A 24,765-nucleotide genomic window follows, 5' to 3' on the forward strand; every position below is an offset into this window, starting at 1 on the left:
GAGACGGGATTTCACTGATTTTCGGTAACTGGAGGCCATGCTTATAAGGTAACCTCGTAATACTGCTTTATGAGCTTCCCATAGTGTTAACGGGGATGTATCTGGGAGGTTATTCAATTTGAAATATTCGAGTAGATGGTCTCTGATTTTGGTAGAGAGCTCGGTGTTGTGGAGGAGAGAATCATTAATCCTCCAGTTAGATGAAGTCGGGCGGGAGGTTAGTGTAGTAATTGTTGTGGAGATGGGACAATGATCCGACCAGATCATAGGGTGAATTTTGGCTTTTTGTATTTTAGACGTGAGATCTCTGCTCAATAAGATCATGTCAATACGCGAGTAGGTTTTATGTACAGAAGAGAAGAATGTGTAGTCTTTAGTTGTGGGATTTAGTATACGAAAGGAGTCAAATAGAAGATGGCGTTTAAGGTGAGAGTGTAGGGCTAAGGTTGCCGGGGAGGGGGCTCTAGAGCCGGAGGATGAGAGGGAGGTGGTTCGGTCTAAGTCTCTGTCTAATACTTCGTTAAAGTCTCCTGCTACTATAACTGAGCCTCTAGCAAACGTAGAAAGAAGGGTGCCAAGCTTATTGAAAAAAATAGGCTTGTTGTTGATTAGGGGCGTATATAGGTACATTCTTCTCCATTAAGTTTACCTACTAGTATGACCCATCTCCCTGTCTTATCCATGTGTGAGTTTAAAAGATCAAATGTCAGATGTGATGCAAATAGTATAGCTACTCTACATTTATTTTTTGTTTAGAGTCGCATGCGTGGAAAGAGAGGGGGGGTAGGCCTTGGATTTTGGTTCAGGGTGGGAGGGTTTTTTAAAGTGAGTCTTCCTCCAGGAGACCATGTCACTTTTGGATTGTTTATGTGTGAGGTAAAGTTTGGTACGTTTTGTAGGACTGTTCAATCCCTTTACAGAAGGGAAAAGTTGGAGAAACGTCTCATGGGCTCCCCCGAGGATTCCCCCAGGAGAACCATAGCATAGTACAAGCGACAAGAGATAGGATAGAGCTGTTTGGTTTTTAACAGTTAGATATCTACCTACAGGAGAAGGGAAGGGCAAGAGCAAGATGGGAGAAAATAGAAGTAGAGTGAAGGGGCATGGGAGTTGGAGACCAGAGTAAGTGAGGTCTGGTCGAGATTGCCGGTCGGGGGAGGACAGGGGAACGTCACAGAGTGACAGTGATTGGACCTGGGTATAGAACCCAAGATAGAGAGCGTGGTCTGGTTTTGGGGCAGACATACGACTACAAGGATATAGTCCCTGTCCACCAGGGGAGCTAAATCTATATATAGATAATAAACATGTAAAGGAAGTAAGAGTGTTGCTTCCTGCTAGTTTTATAGGAATGAAAAAAGAAACAACCGAATTTACATAGAGTTAACATTTACAATAAGACCCTTGCTGAAAGAACTGGGCAAAGACGTGTCTCCCAGCACCTCCCAACCGAGAGATGCCTAAAAATTACAAGTTAGATGCTGATAAAACTTTGAAGATCATGGGTATGAAAACATGGTAAGAATAAAAATAAAACTTCAACTGAACACAGGTGTGCCTTGGTGAAATTAAGTGGAGTTAACTATGTTTAGAAAACATTGGACAGATCAGCGAGTCCACATATCACCTAGGTAATGGGGGGTAGTGCCGAGAATCTTCTTCAATGAAGCCTCAGGGTGGGAGGTCGATTGAGGTCGCCTTTCTAGCGAAGGACACCTTGGACCAGTCACGATTCAGGGTACGCCGTGGTGTCGTTAGTTGGTCTAGGTTGGAGGACTCCTGGGGCCTAGTGATCGATTCTCCAGAAGGAGCAGGCGCTTTCAGGCCTAGGATATCCAGAAGATGGTGGGCTTCCTCTAGATTTTTCGCTGCATGGAAGCGGTTCTGGTGCCAGACTAGGATGCGGAATGGAAAGCCCCATCTATAGCGAATTTTGTTCTCTCGCAGTAAAGATGTGACAGGCCTAAAGTCCTTTCTTTTGAGTAAGGTAGTAGGGGCGACTTCTTGGAATATTTGGAGGGAGTGACCCTGGAAAGAGACTGATGGTAGTTTTCTGGACTCGCGGAGGATATCCTCTTTTGCTGTATAATAGTGACATCTAAGGATGACATCTCTAGGCTGCGAGGTCTCTTGTGAGCGAGGACGAAGGGCTCGGTGGGCTCGGTCGAGTAGGAGGTGATCCTCTGGGGTGGATGGAGAAAGATGCAAGAATAGCTTTTTAAGGTCTCTAATGCGAAGATTATTGCATCTCGCTCTGTTGTCCTGATCTTCTTGGTAGTCTAGTATTGATTGGACCTCTTGTTTTAGTGTACGGATCTCATCCTCCTGTTCGTTGTGAGATGAGATCACTTCATCTATTTTTGTCTCTAGATGATCAGTTCTGTCTCCGAGATCATTGAGATTGGCTCTTAGAGAGTTGACCGCTTTATGTACTTCAGATTGAATCGCCTGAACTGAGCGTCTTGTCTCCTGAATCTCATGGAAAAGAGAGCGTATGTCTTTTCTAGTAAGCGGAGCAATGTCAGAGTCCTAGGAGTCAGAATTTTCTTGATGTGTAGGAATGGAATCCTGAGAGGATTTGTTTGTAGAGAATGCAATTTTTTTGAGGCTTAGAGAGAGTTCTGAATCAACCAGTTTCTTATTATCCCTTGGCATATTGGGAAAGGGATTGGTATGGGGAGGCAGAAATTCGGTTGAGAAGGGGTATGTAGAAGTCTGTAGCAGGAAAGGACAGTTATATTGACATTGGGATCATAGAGTTGTAAAGTGCTCCCCGGGACTCGGGTGAGTGGAGAAGTTTACATCCTCACACTGAGCCAGGAGTTGCAGGGATGGTGAATTTTTTAGAGATGTCTGCACAGCTGGGAGGTTTGTTATCTTTCAAAGCTATGGGGTATGAGAGATTGAGGGGGGTGTCTTGTGTTCTCAATGTTCCCATTCGCATTCAATACCTCAGTTAACTTTATTTCCCTGGCAGTTTGCAGAGAATAGGTCGGGGAACAGGTTATTGCAGATGGAGTGGAGTATTTTAGATATATATGATGTGGACAGAGGTTCCAGTGATGGTTAGCCAGGGCCCAGTAGTTTCCACTCTGTTTGTGGGAAAAGATCTTTTTTCAGTGAAGTGTTCAGTTCTGGAGTAGGCTCTACTGGGCTGCCAGTAATCTTTCCACTGATATGGCAGTGTTGTAGGGAGAGGAAGATATATGTTATATTAGGTGGTTGGGCTGTATGGGGATCTTGCAAGATGCTGCTGCAGGAGGGAGGAAGTGGAGGTAGAGGTTTCTAACCAAAAAGATGACTGCCGCCTATGCAGTGACACAGTGTGTTGTGAGGCTGTTGCCCTTTCCGTGTTAGAGCCCAGGGGTTTTAGGGGAAGATTCAGTGAGGACGGGCCCCCCCCTGCCTTATTGGGGGTGTATGCTGGGTACTTCGCCTTCTGTGCGGCGAGTCCCCTCCCCCATCTGGGGCCGCGCTCCGGGTCCCCGCTCCGGCCGCGATGTGTGCTGCGGTCGGCGGGGTGTCAGACAGGCAGATTCCGGCTCCCCAGTGTGGGAGCAGCAGGCGGCAGTAGCGGCAAGAGGTCCCCTCCGGCACAGCCCCAGTCACCAGGCGCTAGGATGAGTTTCTGCCCCGCCGAAGGCACGCCGCGTGGTGGGATATAAATTTAGGTCCCGGCTCCTGCTCCGTGGAAGGCCACAACCTGCAGGAGCACTAAGAAGTGCTCCCCGACTGCGCGACTCAGTCCCCCTGCTGTCGGAGTACAAGCAGGTACGAGGGGGGCAGTTGTGGAGTATAGGGAAGGGGTGATGGCAGGTAGAAAATGCCAAATTAGAGGGCTCAGTTGAGGAGCTTTTCTTAATGACGTCCTGTCCCTCTCGTAGCCAGAACACGCCCCCTCATCCCTTGGTTTTTTTATGTGCTTGTTATATGGTTTTTATGTGAGAGAGGCACTGAGTAGGCATGCCGGGGACATAGATGCAGTTTCACGGTGGCAGCCTACGCTGATAATTTAGCCAGGGATGCTTAAGCGGCCACAGGAACACTACACTACTTCTAACTGACTACACTGGCCGCGGGAACACTACGCTGATTCTGACAGGAGTGTTACGCTGACGGCGTAAGCTGCTGCCGTGAAACTACACAAGTACCGAAATTCTTAAATGAACGGGTCAAAATCAGTCATGTATAATTGTGTACATTGTAGTGCTTGCTTTAACTTCTTTTCACTTTGAAATGCTGATAAAACAGACAATTTTACCAGATACAGTATATAACTTTGCAGTTTAACAATTCTCTGGTATACAATCCTCTGCCGCTATTCCCGATGGGGGAAATAGTGGCGGGGCCCTATTCAATGCTGTCTTTACCGACAGCATTGAAGGATGATCATGACAGAACAAGACCGACTTTAAAAGCTGTCGAGCCCGTTCGGCTGATAACGGCTTTGGCTTGTCGTGATACCAGCCGTAAATCATCAATCCAAGCCGTTTTTGCGGACACGCCACCTTTTCGCCAATCGATTTGCTGCAAAAGGGCTAGGATCAAGGCTGGCGGGAGGGATCGACAGCCGTGATCCGGGATTGCATAACCCCCTTAAACTTTAAACTGGTAAAATATAAAGCAGTAGTTCCTTTCTTCTTCAGTCACAACCAAGAAATGCAGTCTGCACACTAATGATGATCTGACAAATATCAAAACATAGCATGTCCTTTATATTTACTGAGATATCTATGTTCATCACCGGAATTTGGGTTTTTGCACTGACTGAAAGTGAAACAAAATAAGAAGTATCAATTTTAAATTTGGATTTTAATTTCCTTATGAGTCCATAATTTTTATTCATTATTCTACATTTAAGGAGAAGCAGTATGTGGACCCCAGAGGCAGGCACTGTGATGGCAAACAAGTATGCTACTTAAAGCACATGTGCCACAAACATGAATGTAAATAATCATGTTTACAGTTGTACTGCTAGTGGGTTTACGGTGTTGTAAGTATCGTTTAAACTTGCCAACATTGTGGTGCCTCAAGCCGCATAATGCGTGTTGCTAATTAGACCCCATTTTGTTACTCAGTTGAACTTGCAATCTAATATTAGCACTTAGCATTAGTTAACTGCCACAAGAGGATAGTTTGGCCTAGAGTTTTAATATAAAAAAAAATAGAAGGTTGGTAGTGATTCCTCACTGACCCTTCTGCTGCTAATGGCAATAAATAATGGATGTTTTATATTTTATAAAGCTGCCAAGTGGTAGAGTTGGTAAAAAAAATTCCCTGAATTAAAAAAGAAGACACATATATGGTAACCACTGCACTTTTTGTAATTCATTTAAAATGTAACTGTTTAAAGATTATATGTGCGCTCCACCTATGAAAGACTTAGGAGACCTGTGCTTTTACAAAGACATGCTACACAGAAAAAGTTGAATCTTCAAATAAACTTCAGAGAACAAATACACATTTAAGGGGGGATACTCAATCCTGGATGAATTTCCTGGCCAGGCAAAAAAACGGCAATAATTCCCCTATCAGTATTCAACCACAGGAGTTTTGCCTGTTTTTGAGTATATGTTTGCCAATGTTGTTGTTTCACCTTTTTAAGGGAACGTATCAGCATGGGCAAAAACAGGCAAAAGTTTCCGCAAATTGTCATCAACTTCGCAGAGAAACGCGGTTTTTGACAGCACTTGATTTTTCACCCAGGGGAAAAATAAGCACTTGAATTAAATAGGGCGAGTCGAATACCACCTAAAAATTGCCTGGAATTCAATACCCCCAATAAAGTTTTAAAAACATAATGTATATTTTTTCCCTCTTTACTGGATTTGCTGCTTTGTCCCCTTTAAATGATCATGTGTACCTGATATTGAGAATCTTGTCAGTGGTAAAATAGTCTTTAATGCATTTAGGTCTTCCAATGGTGTGTCACACTATAATGTTAAGGTATTAACTATGTTGGTGGATGCTGGGGTATTTCAATAACAATTGTGACTGACTCCTCTTAGTCCTCAATATATGCGATGGATAACAGGTACACTCGTGTGCTGCACTCTTCCTCTCAGTAATTTGACAATTATTCATTACTGTATAGTTTGTTATTGAGCTGCATCTTTTGAGCTGTGAATGTGCATTATTGCTTTACTATGCCAATACACCCCAATCGTTCTAATTTAACTTGTTTCTATATTTTATTTGTACTGTATGTTACAATTGCTAGCTTGATTCCACTTATTACTTACTGTACATTACTTAGTGCTTCTGTGATCACCATTAATGTCTGTTTTACCTGATAAACATAAACATTGAGGGGGATTTTCTATTAGCCGCTGGGTTTCCCCAATGGCTAATTGCTATGTAATAGTAATAATTACAAATAAATGTATAACTATTACTATTATTATTAATAAATTACTGAGGATTATACTGCACGCTAATCCCCGCAGTCAAACTGAACTTTGCAGCAATCAGTCGTTATGTAAACTCTACAGCTATTTGTACCCCCCCCCCCCTCGCCCCCCGAGACATTCCTATAGTAAATATGGGTAAATAAAAAAAAAAAAAAAAGTCACCATGGTTGGACAAAAAAGTTAGGTCAGCAATCAACAATAAAAGAAGAGCATTTAAATTCTATAAAAATAACTTAAATGAGGAGGCGTTCACCAATTACAAAGAATCAAACAAAATTTGCAAAGGGGCAATCAAAGTAGCTAAAATGGATTATGAAGAGTGCATAGCCACTGAAAGCAAAACTAACCCCAAAAAGTTTTTCAAATACATAAATAGTAAACATATAATTAAGACAACATAGGCCCACTAACCGATATCACTGGAAAAAGTTTTACGGAGGATAAGGGAAAAACAGAATTGTTGAAGGAGTTCTTCTCATCATTGTTTACTAAGGGAGAGGAGACTGTGGAACGCACACATCCCACAAATGGGATGAACAAGCCGGACCTCAATATTGATTTCTCTACTGAGGAAATAATCACCTGGGCCAGATGGGATTCATCCTAGGGTACTAATGGAATTAAGGGAGGAATTAGCTTCCCCTCTACATTATATCTTTGATAATTCACTATCATCAGAAAAGTTACCAAAAGACTGGAGAATAGCAGTGGTAGTGCCATTATTCAAAAAAGGAGGATCCCGCTAATTACAGACCTGTTAGTCTAACATCAATAGTGGGTAAACTATTTGAAGGATTTTTAAGAGATGGTATCCAGCAATATTTAGACCTTCATAGTTTACTCAGTAATAACCAGCATGGGTTCGTGAAAAATCGTTCATGCCAAACTAATCTACTTGGTTTCTATGAAGAGGTTAGCAAAAACCTTGATAATGGAAACGCTGTAGATGTGATTTTCCTAGATTTTGCTAAAGCCTTCGACATCGTACCACACAAGAGGTTTATAAATAAAATGGAGGACCTGGGATTAGGGGCAAATATCTGTAGATGGGTAGGGAACTGGCTGTGTAATAGAGAACAAAGAGTGGTCGTGAACAGTGCCGTATCAAATATGACACCATTACTAAGTGGTGTGCCTCAGGGTTCGGTTCTAGGGCCCATTTTATTTAACATTTTTATTAATGATATTGGGATGGGGTTACTCAGCAATGTATCCATCTTTGCGGACGATACAAAACTGAGCAGAGTTATTAAATCATCAGAAGATGTCACCACGCTTCAAAATAATCTTGACAATGTAGATGAGTGGGCAAAAAAGTGGAACAAATGCAAGGTCATGCACCTTGGGAGACATAACCAGTGTGCTAGTTATAACCTAAGCGGGGATGAATTTGGTAATTCGGTACTCGAAAAGGATCTACAGATGGAGCCGGGCTCCCTCTTGCTGGCGAATCGCCAGAACGTCACTGCTGGCGATCCACCAGCAGCCCGGCGTACATCTGACTGAGACCCCGGGTGACCGCCGACAAGCAGATACAGATGGCGGGTGGCAGGGGATGGCGGCTGGCGTCGCCATCGCCATTCCCTGCAAAGAAGATACCTGCTCCATCTGTAGGAGTCCAAATAGACAACAAACTAGGGTGTAGTGCTCAATGTAATATATCACCAATAAAGGCCAACAAAACTCTAGCATGTATTAAAAGGGGCATGGAAACTAGGGATTCAAAAGTAATTAGGCCTCTGTACAAATCATTGGTTAGACCGCACCTCGATTACGGAAGAACAATTATGGGCCCCACACTATAAAAAGGACATCATAGAATTATAAAACATCCAAAGAAGAGCAACAAAGCTTATTAGGGGGATGGAGAATGTAAGCTACGAGGAAAGATTAAGCAATCTGGGACTATTTACAGAGAAGAGACGTTTAAGGAGGGACATGCTCAATATATATATAAATACATTAGAGACCAATATAAGGAACTGTCAAACACCATTTTTTCTGCTAGACAGGAATCTAGGACGAGAGGGCATGAGTTTAAATTAGAAGAAAAAAGATTTTATTCATCTAGAAGAAAACATTTCTTTACAGTCAGAACAGTTAAACTTTGGAACTCTCTTCCTGAAGAAGTGGTGTCAGCAGACACTATAAATAAGTTTAAAATAAGGTTGGATAAACATTTATTGGTTAAAAACATCCACGGGTACGAATAAGTAACATAATCTGTCTTTAAAATATCGGAACATACTATACAACAAGGGATAAACTATTATAAAAATAGGTTGAACTAGATGGAAGCAAGTCTTTATTCAGCCTCACCTACTATGTAACTATGGCCCTTATTCTGATCGGTGCGGATATTCCCGCATGCGGACGGACCGCCGATGTTGATCGTCTGCGCATGTGCAGAGGTCACTCTGCGCATGTGCAGGCGATTTCGCCGCACGGATTCTTTATACGCCGCACAGGGGGCGTAGAGGGGCGTGAGGGGCTACTTATCCTCATTACCCTATGCATACGCCCCCCGTTTCATGGGCGTTCCCATGCAAACGCGGGGCGTATGCATGGTAATGAGGCCGTGACGCGTGGGTACGGGCGGGCATCTGACATCGCCGGATGTCAGCTGCCCGCCCCCATACATGTTTTCACACGGACAAGTGTCCGTGTGGTCTTGTGTTGCGGGACCTGGTGGAGCGTGCGGCCCTGCATTCGATGTTCGGCGACCATCGAATGCAGGGGCTGCTCCCACCATGGAGGAGGCGTATCCCCGTCCAATTTCATGCGGATCGCCACATATCCGCGTACGGACGGCAGGTGGCGATCCGTATGGAAGGCGGGGATTCGCCTGCACGGTTGCGGCCGCATATTCTGATCGGCCCGCACCGATCAGAATAAGGGCCTATGTAACTATGAGACTCTTGTACTAAATGATGCACCTGAATAACAACTTTCTGTATTCCATTCAGCTTCTGAAATACAAAGGAGTGTAAATCAACTTGGAACCATTCAGGACACCACAGAGCTACAGAAGCAACTGTGAGTAATATACTAATCAGCGCAGCAGTCTTGACATTGGACATGGCATAGAGGACATTCATGCAAGTTGGCAGACTTTGCTGCATATTACTATATTGCATAATGTATCTTCTCCAACAATGCCACAAAATATAATATGCATGGTTTTAAGGAACAATGCCACAAAATATAATTAACTATGCATGGCGTTAAGGAACTACCCTAATTCCTAATAGTAGTTCCATTGATATAAATCTGTTCCATTAGGAATGAAAAAGAACCTCGGGTGCAGAATAGGTTAAATTTAGACTAACACATCCACTATTACTGTAAATCTGTTTTGTGATTGTGTGTGTTCAAAATAAAGTCACACTTAAGAATCTACAGCAAAATATATATTTTTTTCTCTTTTCTTTTCTAGACTGCAATCTCAGTCACTAACATTATTAAGCACCTTGAGTCATGTTGGAGAAAGTGCGCTATATAAATAAAACTTTACTTACTACCTTACTTAATTAACTGCTGCTTTTGTTTTTTAAGTATGGTGCAATCATTTGTATTATAAAACCCAGATGTGACACTACAAACACATGATAGAGATGGGGCAGTGGGGCTAATGGGGCATAAACACGGGGTGATTACAATCCCATTTCTAAGCAATCTGACTAGACCACTTAGATCGCTCCATGTGTATGGCCCCTAGCATCGGCGATGCCCAGTCCCGCGCGTCGCTATCGCCTGACTAGATTTGGGTATGGGTCATAGAATAGACAGCACTAAGGTCATTTTTTTTCAAGATTTATCCTATGTGCAGGAGGTTCAATCTCTTGCGATCTCTTGGTTATACCCAATGGCACGGGATTGTGCAATGAGTCCTACACATCAGGCACATAAGATTTTGTCAGATAGGCACATCAGATTTTGTCAGATAAATTGAACCAATCCACCTGAATTGGGTCAAATCTGACAAAATCTCACAAATGTAAGGGCTGTTAAGTCAACTAAGCAGTGGGTCAACCACTGATGGTCGACATGGGCCAAGAGGTTGACACCTGAAAGTGTTGACATGGGTTTAGGTGGACATGGGTTTAGGTCGGCATGGACAAGGTTGAGATGGGGTGTTTCACTTTCTTTTCTCCCGGATGTCGACATGGACACAGCATCGGTGCACTGCGTTCCCCTCACATGGTTCGCTGTGCTCGCCATGCTTCGGCACGATGCCTCGCTACACTCTGCACACTATTTTATTCTCCCACAATGCCCTAGTGGATGGTAGGGCATGAAATACTGCCTATTGGTACTTGTCAGCTCAAAGAAAAGTGAAAAACCCCATGTCAACCTAATAACCTGTCGACCGAAGCCCATATTGACCTTTTCAGGTTCGACCATGGCCCATGTCGACCTCAGTGGTGTCAATCTAACAACCTTCAGTATTAATATTGTCCTCGCCCTTGTTCTCTCAATTGAGAACACCAGCAGTGACAGATGGCTCAGCACAAAGCTCCCTTCGCCCTGTGTGTATAGGGCATAACTCACCTGTCAGACAAGCAATGCAGCGTGTCAGCTCTCATGTAAACATGGTAAAGCTACTACACTGTGTTATGCCCAGGCAAATACAATGAACAATACAATGAATAAAGTACAGAGATCAATGCCCCTAATATGTCCAGGCAGGGAAGCCTGTATTGGCAAGTGCGTACACTTGCCAAAGCTGGCAGTGATGGGGAGGGGACCATGCTGCATTCCACAGAGGGGCATTTTAAGAGAGGAGTGGAATCTCTGACGGCGAGAGTCTACTGTGTATGCCCAGCACCTGCGCCTTGATCCCAGGGACATATCCAGTACGCTTGCGGCTACCATTTTTCAAGTGATTTATGTGTCTGATGCAGAGATGCCATCGTGGGGTTCTGGAGGGATAAGTATAATATAGAGGTGCTGTGTTGGCCCCCTTGACCCAGGGGCCTGTTTGCACCATGCACACTGCATCCATTATAGAAATGCCTATGATTCTGTAGCATCTACCTCACTTGCATGTTCAAACAGCTAAGGATGTATCTCACGACAACATAGTGGTTACACTCTGGACAATTTGAACATCTTGTCATTCTGACTCATCTTAGTAAGATTGGCTAAATTGTTCAAAATATTGTATACTGTACCCAGTTAAAGACGCAAAATACTATTCCATGTTTTAATTGTCTGAAGTGTGAACAAAATGTTACTTTCCCTTGTCCCAACACCATTGTCAGTATTAAATTGGCTCCAATCATTTTTCTCCATTTTCCAAAGAAAAATGTCCCCTTTTCTTGCAATAATACATAATTGTTTTAATTTCATTCTTCTTTGAAGCAATACTTGTGTAACAGAATGCTGATGTTTTTGTTATAGACAACAGAAAATACAGTACATAAACAAACTTGCAAAAGACACAGACAAATGCCTAAAGGACTTTTCATCTCTCCCTGCAGACTTTGATCAGGTATATAAAATGTATAACATGCCTAATTTTGTTTGAATACAATTTGCACCAGATAATTACCACCATCTCTTGAATCACAATATGCTTTTGGAGGAACTCCTGATTCCAAGTTCATATAGACCTAACAGATGTGCCTGATTGTAGGAAAAACCTGTCTAATTTTTTTGTTTGTACTTATATGGGGTGCAAACAAAAAAAACATGAGGTTATCCTGCACTTAACGTATTTATGCAATACTAATTAAATCTGACCTGGCGAAGTACTAATAATTATAGTTATATAAAATCAGTAGTATATATTTACTTGATTGGTTAACTACTATACAGTGAATTCCAATATGTTGTCATACCAGTCAAAAATGTATCTGTCCCATCATATCTAATTTTAGACTAGTAATTAGCCAGTAGTGTTGCCTTTAAGAAGAAAAACAATGACTACTGAGAGCAAAATCACTTCCTCTAGTATTATACAGTACTATACTATTAGAACATACAATCAGGGAAATTACTGAAATGGTCAGGTCAAAATATGACCATTTCAGTAATTTCCCTGATTGTATGTTCTAATAGTATAGTACTGTATAATACTAGAGGAAGTGATTTTGCTCTCAGTAGTCATTGTTTTTCATCTTAAAGGCAACACTACTGGCTAATTACAGACCTCACTCAGATGTGCCATGATTTCTACTGTTATAAAATGCTTCATCTGTAATGGCAACTAGGATAGTAGAAACTAGCTGGAAGATTCAATCTACCTCTGAGTTATCTAGTGATAACATTGGATAAGCTGAAGCCAGGAACGAACCTAATTGTGAGCTCTGTCAATAACTTACCCTCATCATAGCTGGTAAAACAACCTGTACCAGTGCTGCCTTAATGGTTTTAGCACTTTTAATGCACAGTGTTATGGATAAAGTTATTTAACCCCTTCCTGACGCAGCCAGTTTTTGCTTTCCTGACAGAGCCCTTTTTTTCAAATCTGACATGTATCACTTAAGTGGGGATAACTTTTTTTTTGCTTTTACTTATCCCAGTGATTTTGAGATTGTTTTCTCGTGACACATTGTACTTCAAATTAGTGGTAAATTTGGGTCGATACAGTCTGTGTTTTTTTGTGAAAAATACCAAAATGTCGTAAAAAAATGGAAAATTTAGCAATTTTCAAAATGTAAAATTTTCTGCTTGTGAGACAAATAATCATACCACTCAAAATAGTTAATAACTAACATAGACCATATGTCTACTTTATGTTTCCATCATTATTTCAACTTCCTTTTAAATTTTTTGGACACTAGGAGGCTTAAAATATGAATAGCAAATTCTCAAATTTTCAAGAAAATTTCAAACACTGATTTTTTTAGGGACCAGTTCAGTTCTGATGTGACTTTGAGGGACTTGTATGTGAGACACCCCCATAAATGATGCCATTTCAAAAACTGCACCCCTCACAGTATTCAAAACAGCATTTTGGAAGTTTGTTAACCCTTTAGGTGTTTCACAGGAATTAAAACAAAGTGTAGGTGAAATTTCAAAATTTCATTTTTTTTGCAGATTTGCAATTTTAATACATTTTTCTAAGGAACACAGTAGATTTTACTAGAGAAATGTGACTAAAAATTGATTCCCCCAATTCTTTTGTTTTCATAAATATCCTATATGTGGCCCTAGTGTGCACGTTGACCAAACCACAGGCTTCATAATAGAAGGAGCACCTACTTGATTTTGGAGCCTCCTTTTTATGAGATTATTTTTTAGGCACCTTGTAGGTTTCTAGGCACCATAAGATGCTAAAAGTTAGGAACCCCCCCACAAGTGACCCCATTTTGCAAACTACACCCCTCAGGGAATTCATCTAGGGGTATAGTGTACATTTCAAACCCCCAGGGGTTTCACCAATTGTGGTACAACTGGGCAGTGAAAATGAAAAATTAAATTTTTTACACAAAAATGCAGTTCTGGCTCACAATTTTTATTTTCCCAAGGAATGAAGGAGACAAAGCACCCCAAAATCTGTGCCCCAATTTCTCCCGAGTACGGCAATGCCTCACATGTGACCAAAAAATACCATTTGGGTGCATGGCAGGACTCAGAAGGGAAGGAGTGATTTTTGGATTTTGCAGCTCAGATTCTGGTGGAATGTTGGTGGGTGCTATGTCGCATTAGCAAGACCCCCGAAGCACCAATACAGTGGAACCCCCCCACAAGTGATCCCATTTTGCAAACTACACCCCTCAGGGAATTCATCTAGGGCTATAGTGTATATTTCAAACCCCCAGGGGTTTCACCAATTTTGATACAACTGGGCTGTGCAAATGAAAAATTACATTTTTTACACAAAAATGCAGTTCTGGCTCAAAATTTTTCATTTTCCCAAGGAATGAAGGAGACAAAGCACCCCAAAATCTGTGCCCCAATTTCTCCCGAGTACGGCAATGCCTCACATGTGACCAAAAAATACCATTTGGGTGCATGGCAGGACTCAGAAGGGAAGGAGTGATTTTTGGATTTTGCAGCTCAGATTCTGGTGGAATGTTGGTGGGTGCTATGTCGCATTAGCAAGACCCCCGAACAGGGGCGGATTGGGAATTAAAACCAGCCCGGGAAATATCTTGAAGCAGCCCTGGGGGGGCCCGGTTTTTTTTTGGGGGGGGTCCGATTTTTTTGGGGGGGGCCCGATTTTTTTTTTGGGGGGGGGGGGGGGCGTGGCCTATCAATATGGGGTGTGGCCTATTACAACGACCGGTTTTTGCCGCTGTAAGGGCATGGCTAGTGGCTCTCTGGCTATGTCCCCAGCCCCTCAGGCTGCAGAATAGGCGCATGCGTACAACGTTTATTCTGTAGCCTGTGGGGCTGGGGAGATAGAGACAGGGGGGGTGACAGGGGGTCACCCAACACAGTAGAGTGGCAGGGTAGAAGAGGATGCAGGTAAAGGAGGGGGGGACGGAGGGTGGCGTAGAATGCTTGGAGGGGAGATGCAGAGTGGCTGAGAACGAAGGGAGTGAGGACTTACGCAGGGTGGCACAGGATGCAGAGTGTGAGGGGGCATGGTGGCACAGGATGCAGGGTAGGAGGCGGAATGCAGAGTGGCAGGGGATGCAGGGAGGGGAGTCACAAAGTAGTGGAGGATGCAGGGAGGGGAGACAGTGATGTCCATTATACATATGCCACACACCGTGATGCCCAATATACATATGCCACACACCGTGATGCCCAATATACATATGCCACACACCGTGATGCCATTATACATATGCCACACACCGTGATGCCCATTATACATATGCCACACACCGTGATGCCCATTATACATATGCCAAACACCGTAATGCCCAATATACATATGCCAAACACCGTGATGCTCCATTATACATAGGCCACACACCGTGATGCTCCATTATACATATGCCACACACCGTGATGCCCATTATACATATGCCACACACCGTGATGCCCATTATACATATGACAAACACCGTGATGCCCATTATACATATGCCTCACAATGTGATGTCCATTATACATATGCCACACACCGTGATGCTCATTACACGTATGCCGCACATCGTGATGCCATTATACATATATATATATCAGTGACGTCAGTGCCGTGCGGCTACGGCAAGCCGCCGAGCATCAATGGCGTATCCATGGTGACAAGTACACAAATATGTTGACATGCGTTGTTGAAATATACAGAGAGATGGTAAATCATTTAGCAATGCATGCAAGGAAATAAGAACATTTACATAAAGCAAGAGAGCGATAAATTCTTAGTAAAGCTGCCCATACACGCCCCGATGCGGGCGTGCGTTGTGGGCTTAAATAGCACAGATCACATCACATTGCATTGCGTGTGCATGCGTTGTGCATGCAATGCGATGCAATGTGATGAGAACTAAGTACACAAAGTATGTGCAAGCACATACTTTTTGTACTGTGCGATGAGGTGCCGCAGGAGCGCGCACCTCAAAGCAAGGAACGCACAGCCCGGCATCGCAGCGTGTATGGGCAGCTTACGACCTCTAGGGGCTATTACATCTAGTTTAAAAATCCATTTGTGTCAGTCTCACAGATGTTCTTATTTCCTTGCATGCATTACTAAATGATTTACCATCCGATCTCTCTGTATATTTCAACAACGCATGTCAACACATTTGTGTACTTGTCAACATGGATACACCACTGATGCTCGGCGGCTTGCCGTAGCCGCACGGAGCTGTACAGTGACGTCACTGCTGGGGGACGCACCAGGCCGGTGCACAATGCCGGAGCGGCTCACTCACTCCATTTCACGTTATTGCACAGGTAAAGGTATGTCACTTTTTTATGCATTTATAAAAAAGCTTGATAACAGTTAATAAGACTGAAACGCTGCCAAGCAACCTTATCATTCCTGTTCCTAAGTGCGGGCACCGGACGCAGTTATTCCATACTAGGTGATTCATCGCGCCCTACGGGCGCTCTTCACACCGTCGTAAGGGGCTGCGCCCCCTTAATTTGTGAACGTTTGTATATGAGAAATATGGTTAGAATTGTATGAAAGATGCCCTTTATTGCAACTTAGGTGTCCGCGAATCGCGGGAGGGGGGGTCGCGGAGGGTGCCGCGAATTGCAGGAGGGGGGGTCGCGGGGGGTGCCGCGAATTGCAGAAGGGGGGGTTGTGGGGGGGTGGATGCTGCGAATCGCGGGAGGGGAGGGATTGCAGAGAATCGCGGGAGGGGGTTCCCGGGGTGGGTTGCCGCAAATCGCGGGAGGGGGGTTACGGGGGCGGGGGTTGCGGCGAATCATGGTAGGGGGGTCGCGGGGGGTGTGCCGTGAATCACGGGAGGGGGGTTCACGGGGTGGGGTGCCGAGAATCGCGGGGGGGTTTTGTGTGCCGTGAATCGCAGGAGTGGGGGTTGCGGGGGGGGGGGGGTGGGACGCGAATCGCCACAAGAAAAAATCAACACAGAAAGGTCAACACATGTAAATGTTGACATAAGTGTGGCACTTCATTGGTGTCCATGTCGACACATGAGAATGAATATGAAAACATTCAAAAAATGAAAAAAAAAACTTCAAAAACTCATGTCAACCTTTTTCATTGTCGACCATAGCCATGTCAGTGTTTGCCATGTGCAATTTAATTCTGGAGCTGCCGCGAATCGTGGGGGGTGCCGCGAATTGCGGGAGGGGGGGTCGCGGGGGTGGGTGCCGCGAATCGCGGGAGGGGGGGTTACGGGGCGGGGGTTGCGGCGTATCATGGGAGGGGGGGATCGCGGGGGTGTGCCATGAATCACGGGAGTGGGGGTCACGGGGTGGGGTGCCGAGAATCGCGGGGGAGGTGTGTGTGTGCCGTGAATCACGGGAGTGGGGGTTGTGGGGGGGGGGGGGGTGTGTGACGCAAATCGCCACAAGAAAAAATCAACACAGAAAGGTCAACACATGTAAATGTTGACATAAGTGTGGCACTTCATTGGTGTCCATGTCGACACATGAGAATGAATATGAAAACATTCAAAAAATGAAAAAAAAAACTTCAAAAACTCATGTCAACCTTTTTCATTGTCGACCATAGCCATGTCAGTGTTTTCCATGTGCAATTTAATTCTGGAGCTGCCGCGAATCACGGGGGGTGCCGCGAATTGTGGGAGGGGGGGGTCGCGGGGTTGGGTGCCGCGAATCGCGGGAGGGCGGGGTTCACAGGGATTCCGGTGGGGGGTTGCCGCGAATTGCGGGAGGTGGGGGGTCACGGGGGGTGCCGCGAATCGCGGGAGGGGGGGTTGCGGGGGGGGTGTGACGCGAATCGCCACAAGAAAAAATCAACACAGAAAGGTCAACACATGTAAAAGTTGACATAAGTGTGCCACTTCATTGGTGTCCATGTTGACACATGACAATGAATATGAAAACATTCAAAAAATGAAATAAATCTTCAAAAACTCATGTCAACCTTTTTCATTGTCGACCATAGCCGTGCCAGTGTTTTGCATGTGCCATTTAATCCTGGGGCTGCCGCGAATAGCGGGGGGGTGCCGCGATTTGCGGGAGGGGGGGTTGCGGGGGGTGGGTGCCGCAAATCGCGGGAGAGCGGGGTTCATGGGGGTTCCGGTGGGGGGTTGCCGCGAATTGCGGGAGGTGGGGGGTCACGGGGGGTGCCGCGAATCGCCGGAGGGGGGGTTGCGGGGGGTGTGACACGAATCGCCACAAGAAAAAAATCAACACAGAAAGGTCAACACATGTAAATGTTGACATAAGTGTGCCACTTCATTGGTGTCCATGTCGACACATGACAATGAATATGAAAAAATTAAAAATAAATCTTCAAAAACTCATGTCAACCTTTTTCATTGTCGACCATAGCCATGTCAGTGTTTTGCATGTGCCATTTAATCCTGGGGCTGCTGCGAATTGCGGGGGGGGGGGGGGGGGTGTGCCGCGAATCGCGGGAGGGGGGTCGCAGGGGGGGTGCCGCCAATCGTGCAAGGGGGGGTCGCGGGGGGGTTCTTTTTGCCGCGAATCGCGGGAGGGAGATCGCGGGGGGGTGTTTTTTCCGCAAATCGGGGGGGGGGGGGTGTCACGGGGGAGGGTTTGCCGCGATTCGCGGGAGGGAGGGTCACGGGGTGGTGGTTATGCCGCGAATTGCGGGAGGGGGGGTCGCGGGTGTGTTTTTGCTGCGAATCGCGGTAGGGGAGGTCGCGGGGGAGTGGGTGTTTTTGCTGCGAATCGCGGGAGGGGCGCGCGGGGGGGGGGGGAGGTTTTGCCGCAAATCGCAGGAGGGGGGCGCTCACCTGGTGGCTGTGGAGTAGCAGTGCTGGGCAACATGGGAAGGCAGTGGGTGTCTGGCACTGTCTGTGGGCTCACTGGGCTGGTTCTCTGTCACATACCTCCCAACATGACCCTCTCCAGGAGGGACACAATGCTCTGTTTCTAGACTTCCCCTTAATGTATGATTGCCATCACCTGTTTTAAACAGGTTAATTTCTCAGAAAGGTGTTCAGCACAGATGAAGGCAATCACACATTAAGAGGAAAGTCCAGGAACAGAGCGTTATAGACACAGACACCCACTTTGAGTGACAGATGTAGCCAAATATATAGGAGATAATCATTTGGAGTGCCGGACCTGCTACAAATATATATATATGATGATATGGAATAACTGCGTCTGGTGCCCTCACTGCGTCCGGTGCCCGCACTTAGGAACAGGAATGATAAGGTTGCTTGGCAGCGTTTCAGTCTTATTAACTGTTATCAAGCTTTTTTATAAATGCATAAAAAAGTGACATACCTTTACCTGTGCAATATATATATATATATATATATATATATATATGTGTGTGTATATATATATATATATATATATATATATATATATACTAGGCTTTGCCCCCTTAACATGTGAACGCATTTATTGCGTGAAATATAATTTCTATTTTACTGCAGGTGGGGGATGTGTGCATGTAGTGTTGCCTTGGCTGTGTGCAGGGGTAGTGGCAGTTGAGGAAGTGTGCGTGCAGGAGTGGTGTAGGTGGGTGCCTGAGTACGACGGGTGTGGAAGTTGTAGGTGTTTTTGCATAGGTGGGGGAGGGTGTTTGTTGGTGGTGGTGTGGTGCGGGTGTGCTGTGGGTAGTGGAGCTTCAGGGGCAGGGGTTCCGCATGTGTGTGGTGTATGTCGTGTAGGGGTGGGTGTGGGGGTGGTGAAGTTGTTTGCGGGATGGTTGGGAGCGATGGTGGCAGTGGAGTTTGAGGGATGGACGTGGGGTTGTCGTGGGTGAGAGACGGGGTGTGCCTTGTGTGGGTGCTCTGTGGTGGTTAGGTGCAGGGGTGCACAGGCTTAGTGATGGACAGTTGCGGTGCTGGTGTGGGAGATGCAGATGGGTTGGTAGGGTGGGTGGGGGGAGGATTGCTTGCATGGTCAATGGAGTTTTGCCACTGTAGTAGGTCCAGGGTGAGAAAAGAAAGGGGCTCCATATTTTAGCACCCACCAGTGGCTCTTGTAGCTGCTGTCTCAGTACGCAGTCCAGCAAGACAGATGGCAGTGCTGCTTTGTGTGTCTCCCGTTTTGTCCCTTCTGTGTTTTACGATTGCAGTAGTAGCACAGAAGTGGAGGATTGTGTCAGACAGGGAACATCTCCTTCCAGCGGCACTATAGGTGAAGCACCCCACACTGTACTTTCCTGCCCGGGGAACACGCACGCACATTAGTGCTAGCGTTTGGGGGGGTGTTGCCGCTATCTGGAGCCACGCCCCTCATAGGTTAGAAGGGACGGCTCCATGCAGTGATAAAAGGCAGGTCGGTGCGGGTCCCCCGGGCAGTATTGTAGTGGCGCAGGAGGGCAGGAGCGTGGGCGCAAGTGAGCAACATGTCAGCGGGTGTTCCCACTGACAGCAGCGCAGCGCGGTGCACAGTGAGCGGTGGCGGTAAGAGGCTTCCCCCACTTACAGCGGCGGGAGCTTATGGGGGTGTGGACGTTACCTGGAGGCACGCCCAATAATCGGTGCAAGGGCATGCCTCCAACGGTGATGTGATGGGACCTGCGTGCGTGTCCCCCTTGTATGAAGAATGCACACATTCCGTCAGGGAGGGCACTGTGCGAACGCTCTTGCGGGGCTCAGCGCACGGTAAGCAGTCAGAGTCAGCGTGCGCACGGCTTCGGCACAGTGTGTGTGCGGAGCGTGTTCCCGCGAGAGTGTCTGTGTGACGCGACACTCTGACTGCCCTGAGCGCAGGAGCCGGGGTACAACGACCGGGACCGTGCTGGTGGTATTTGTTTGAAGGTGTGCGTTAGGTGGGTTAGGTGGGCATAGCATAGGTGTGGGTTAGGTAGGGTTACCTTTCTCTTATATATTTGGCTATGGCTACGATTTTGCAGGCTGGGTGGTGTGTGACCCCGCCCATCGTTAGTGCCGCAAATGAGAGATATTCGGGGGGGGGGGGGGGGGGGGAGGGGATCTGAATGTCACATGTCTGCCTATGGGGGGGCTGAGCTGAAGGGGGATCTGAGTTGACAGACACAGTGAGTCTGTATGCCCTAATGCAGACAGCAGCCAGTCACAGACCCCCTTCCCCCCACATGCAGGCATACACAGAATCCCCTCCAGCAGAGCCTACACTGTAAAGCTGGCACATGCAGGGAGATGTATCCCCATGTCCATCACACACAGTGACAGGAGTTAGTCTCTCTCTCTTCCTCCCCCCATTCCCTAACAGGGTTGCCAGCCAGTGTATCCCCAGAGCCCACAGTGTGACTCACATGATGATTCTGAAAGCTGCTGCCCGGCCACAGCGCTGCTGCTCCTCGTCTGTCTCTCCCCTCTCAGGCTGACGTCATCAGTCTGAGAGGTGCTCCCCCTGGCTGCCAGCGGCTGTATCTGCAGCTCATTGCAGCCGCAGCAGCAGAGAGGAGGGAGGAGGGAGCCGGAGGGAAGTAGCAGGCGGCCATCGTCATTAAGGGCACAGTGACAGCACAGCACACACAGTGCTGCGGCGGCCCAGTTAGGTAGGTGTGCGGCCGATTCTGCCCTAAAAGGTGCCGGCCCACCGGGAAACGGCCCGGTTTCCCGGCAGGCCAATCCGCCCCTGCCCCCGAAGCACCAATACAGTGGAACCCCCCCACAAGTGACCCCATTTTGCAAACTACACCCCTCAGGGAATTCATCTAGGGGTATAGTGTACATTTCAAACCCCCAGGGGTTTCACCAATTTTGATACAACTGGGCTGTGCAAATGAAAAATTACATTTTTTACACAAAAATGCAGTTCTGGCTCAAAATTTTTCATTTTCCCAAGGAATGAAGGAGACAAAGCACCCCAAAATCTGTGCCCCAATTTCTCCCGAGTACGGCAATGCCTCACATGTGACCAAAAATACCATTTGGGTGCATGGCAGGACTCAGAAGGGAAGGAGTGATTTTTGGATTTTGCAGCTCAAATTCTGGTGGAATGTTGGTGGGTGCTATGTCGCATTAGCAAGACCCCCGAAGCACCAATACAGTGGAACCCCCCCACAAGTGACCCCATTTTGCAAACTACACCCCTCAGGGAATTCATCTAGGGCTATAGTGTACATTTCAAACCCCCAGGGGTTTCACCAATTTTGATACAACTGGGCTGTGCAAATGAAAAATTAAATTTTTTACACAAAAATGCAGTTCTGGCTCAAAATTTTTCATTTTCACAAGGAATGAAGGAGACAAAGCACCCCAAAATCTGTGCCCCAATTTCTCCCGAGTACGGCAATGCCTCACATGTGACCAAAAATACCATTTGGGTGCATGGCAGGACTCAGAAGGGAAGGAGTGATTTTTGGATTTTGCAGCTCAGATTCTGGTGGAATGTTGGTGGGTGCTATGTCGCATTAGCAAGACCCCCGAAGCACCAATACAGTGGAACCCCCCCACAAGTGACCCCATTTTGCAAACTACACCCCTCAGGGAATTCATCTAGGGCTATAGTGTACATTTCAAACCCCCAGGGGTTTCACCAATTTTGATACAACTGGGCTGTGCAAATGAAAAATTACATTTTTTACACAAAAATGCAGTTCTGGCTCAAAATTTTTCATTTTCACAAGGAATGAAGGAGACAAAGCACCCCAAAATCTGTGCCCCAATTTCTCCCGAGTACGGCAATGCCTCACATGTGACCAAAAAATACCATTTGGGTGCATGGCAGGACTCAGAAGGGAAGGAGTGATTTTTGGATTTTGCAGCTCAGATTCTAGTGGAATGTTGGTGGGTGCTATGTCGCATTAGCAAGACCCCCGAAGCACCAATACAGTGGAACCCCCCCACAAGTGACTCCATTTTGCAAACTACACCCCTCAGGGAATTCATCTAGGGGTATAGTGTACATTTCAAACCCCCAGGGGTTTCACCAATTTTGGTACAACTGGGCTGTGCAAATGAAAAATTACATTTTTTACACAAAAATGCAGTTCTGGCTCAAAATTTTTCATTTTTACAAGGAATGAAGGAGACAAAGCACCCCAAAATCTGTGCCCCAATTTCTCCCGAGTACGGCAATGCCTCACATGTGACCAAAAAATACCATTTGGGTGCATGGCAGGACTCAGAAGGGAAGGAGTGATTTTTGGATTTTGCAGCTCAGATTCTGGTGGAATGTTGGTGGGTGCTATGTCGCATTAGCAAGACCCCCGAAGCACCAATACAGTGGAACCCCCCCACAAGTGACCCCATTTTGCAAACTACACCCCTCAGGGAATTCATCTAGGGGTATAGTGTACATTTCAAACCCCCAGGGGTTTCACCAATTTTGATACAACTGGGCAGTGAAAATGAAAAATTACATTTTTTTACACAAAAATGCAGTTCTGGCTCAAAATTTTTCATTTTCATAAGGTATGAAGGAGAAAAAGCACCCCAAAATCTATGCCCCAATTTCTCCCGAGTATGGCAATGCCTCATATGTGACCAAAAAATACCAGTTGGGTGTATGGCAGGACTCAGAAGGGAAGGAGTGATTTTTGGATTTTGCAGCTCAGATTCTGGTGGAATGAATGGTGGGTGCTATGTGGCATTAGCAAGACCCCCGAAGCACGGTGAAATGATAACCCTAATAATCCATAGATGTGTGGTATATTTTAAAACACTCCTTTATACATAGGCCGGGTTTGTCGGGGCAAGTTTCACAGTGGAAAATGGTATCCTTTCTTATTCCCTTTTTATAGCAAACTTTGCACCTTTTTTGTGTCCTGCCCTTTCTTGCAGTGGAGGGGATTTTGTTAGGAAAATGCTGCCCTGGTACAATACGGGGGCCAGTACTAGAAGTACTGGGGCCCTCTGCCTGCTGGTTCCCAAATATTAGGCCCTTTATGACTTCCTCTTGAAAGTGCATAAATGTCCCCCTCTGGCTGGTAGAACGGAATAGCACGTAAGCGTTATACAGTGCCATCTGGATAATATACACGGCCAGCTTCTTGTACCAGATTTTTGTCTTCCGCAGGGCACTGTACGGCTTCAGTACCTGATCTGAAAGATCCACTCCGCCCATGTACCTATTGTAATCTAGGATACAATTAGGTTTTGAGGTGTGGGTACTGGTACCTCGTACAGGGACGGAGGTGGTACTGTCTCCATGAATTGTTGTCAGTATAAGGACATCCCTCTTGTCCTTATATTTGACCAACAACATATTTTCAGTGCATATTCCCCTGCTTTCACCCCTTCTCAGTACTTGGGCAATGTGCGTTTTTGGGAGGCCTCTTTGGTTCTTGCGCACAGTACCGCAAGCTGCTGTACCTCTTGAACCAAGGGCCTTAAACAGGGGGATGCTAGTGTAAAAGTTATCCACATAGAGGTGATAACCTTTATCCAGGAAGGGGTGCACTAAATCCCAGACAATTTTTCCACTAACACCTACGAGGGAGGGGGGGCATTCTGGCGGTTCAATTCTTGAATCCTTCCCTTCATATACCCTAAACCTGTGGGTGTACCCTGAGGTGCTTTCACACAGTTTATACATTTTTATGCCATACCTTGCCCTCTTACTGGGAAGGTACTGGCGGAATTTAACCCTTCCTTTAAAATGTATAAGGGACTCGTCGATACAAAAAATTTTTCAGGGATGTACATCTCTGCAAATTTGGCACTGAAATGATCAATGACCGGCCTGACTTTGAATAGCCGGTCAAAGGTGGGATCATCTCTGGGTGGGCACTGTGCATTATCGGTGTAATGTAAAAATTTAAGGATTATCTCAAAACGAGTCCGAGTCATGGCCATACGGTAAAGTGGGGTGCTGTACAGAACATCTGTACTCCAATATTGCCTAATTTCTGGCTTTTTTACTATGCCCATATGTAACACCAGACCCCAAAACGTCATCATCTCTACTGCATCTACAGGGGTACACCTAGCAA

The 24,765-nt window shown here is 45.9% G+C and overlaps 1 protein-coding gene across 1 annotated transcript in view; it reads left to right on the forward strand.

Annotated features, from left to right (window-relative positions):
* The window catches only part of STX7 (syntaxin 7), a 310,458-nt gene that overhangs the window by 131,159 nt on the left and 154,534 nt on the right, over nt 1-24,765 (forward strand). The window contains exons 3-4 of the mRNA XM_083167279.1: nt 9,377-9,446; nt 11,814-11,904. Coding sequence (XP_083023405.1) covers nt 9,377-9,446; nt 11,814-11,904 — 161 coding nt within the window. The remainder of the gene's footprint in view (nt 1-9,376; nt 9,447-11,813; nt 11,905-24,765) is intronic.

Source organism: Crinia signifera, chromosome 12 (assembly GCF_055691185.1).
Source record: "Crinia signifera chromosome 12, ASM5569118v1, whole genome shotgun sequence".
Lineage (NCBI taxonomy): Eukaryota > Metazoa > Chordata > Amphibia > Anura > Myobatrachidae > Crinia > Crinia signifera.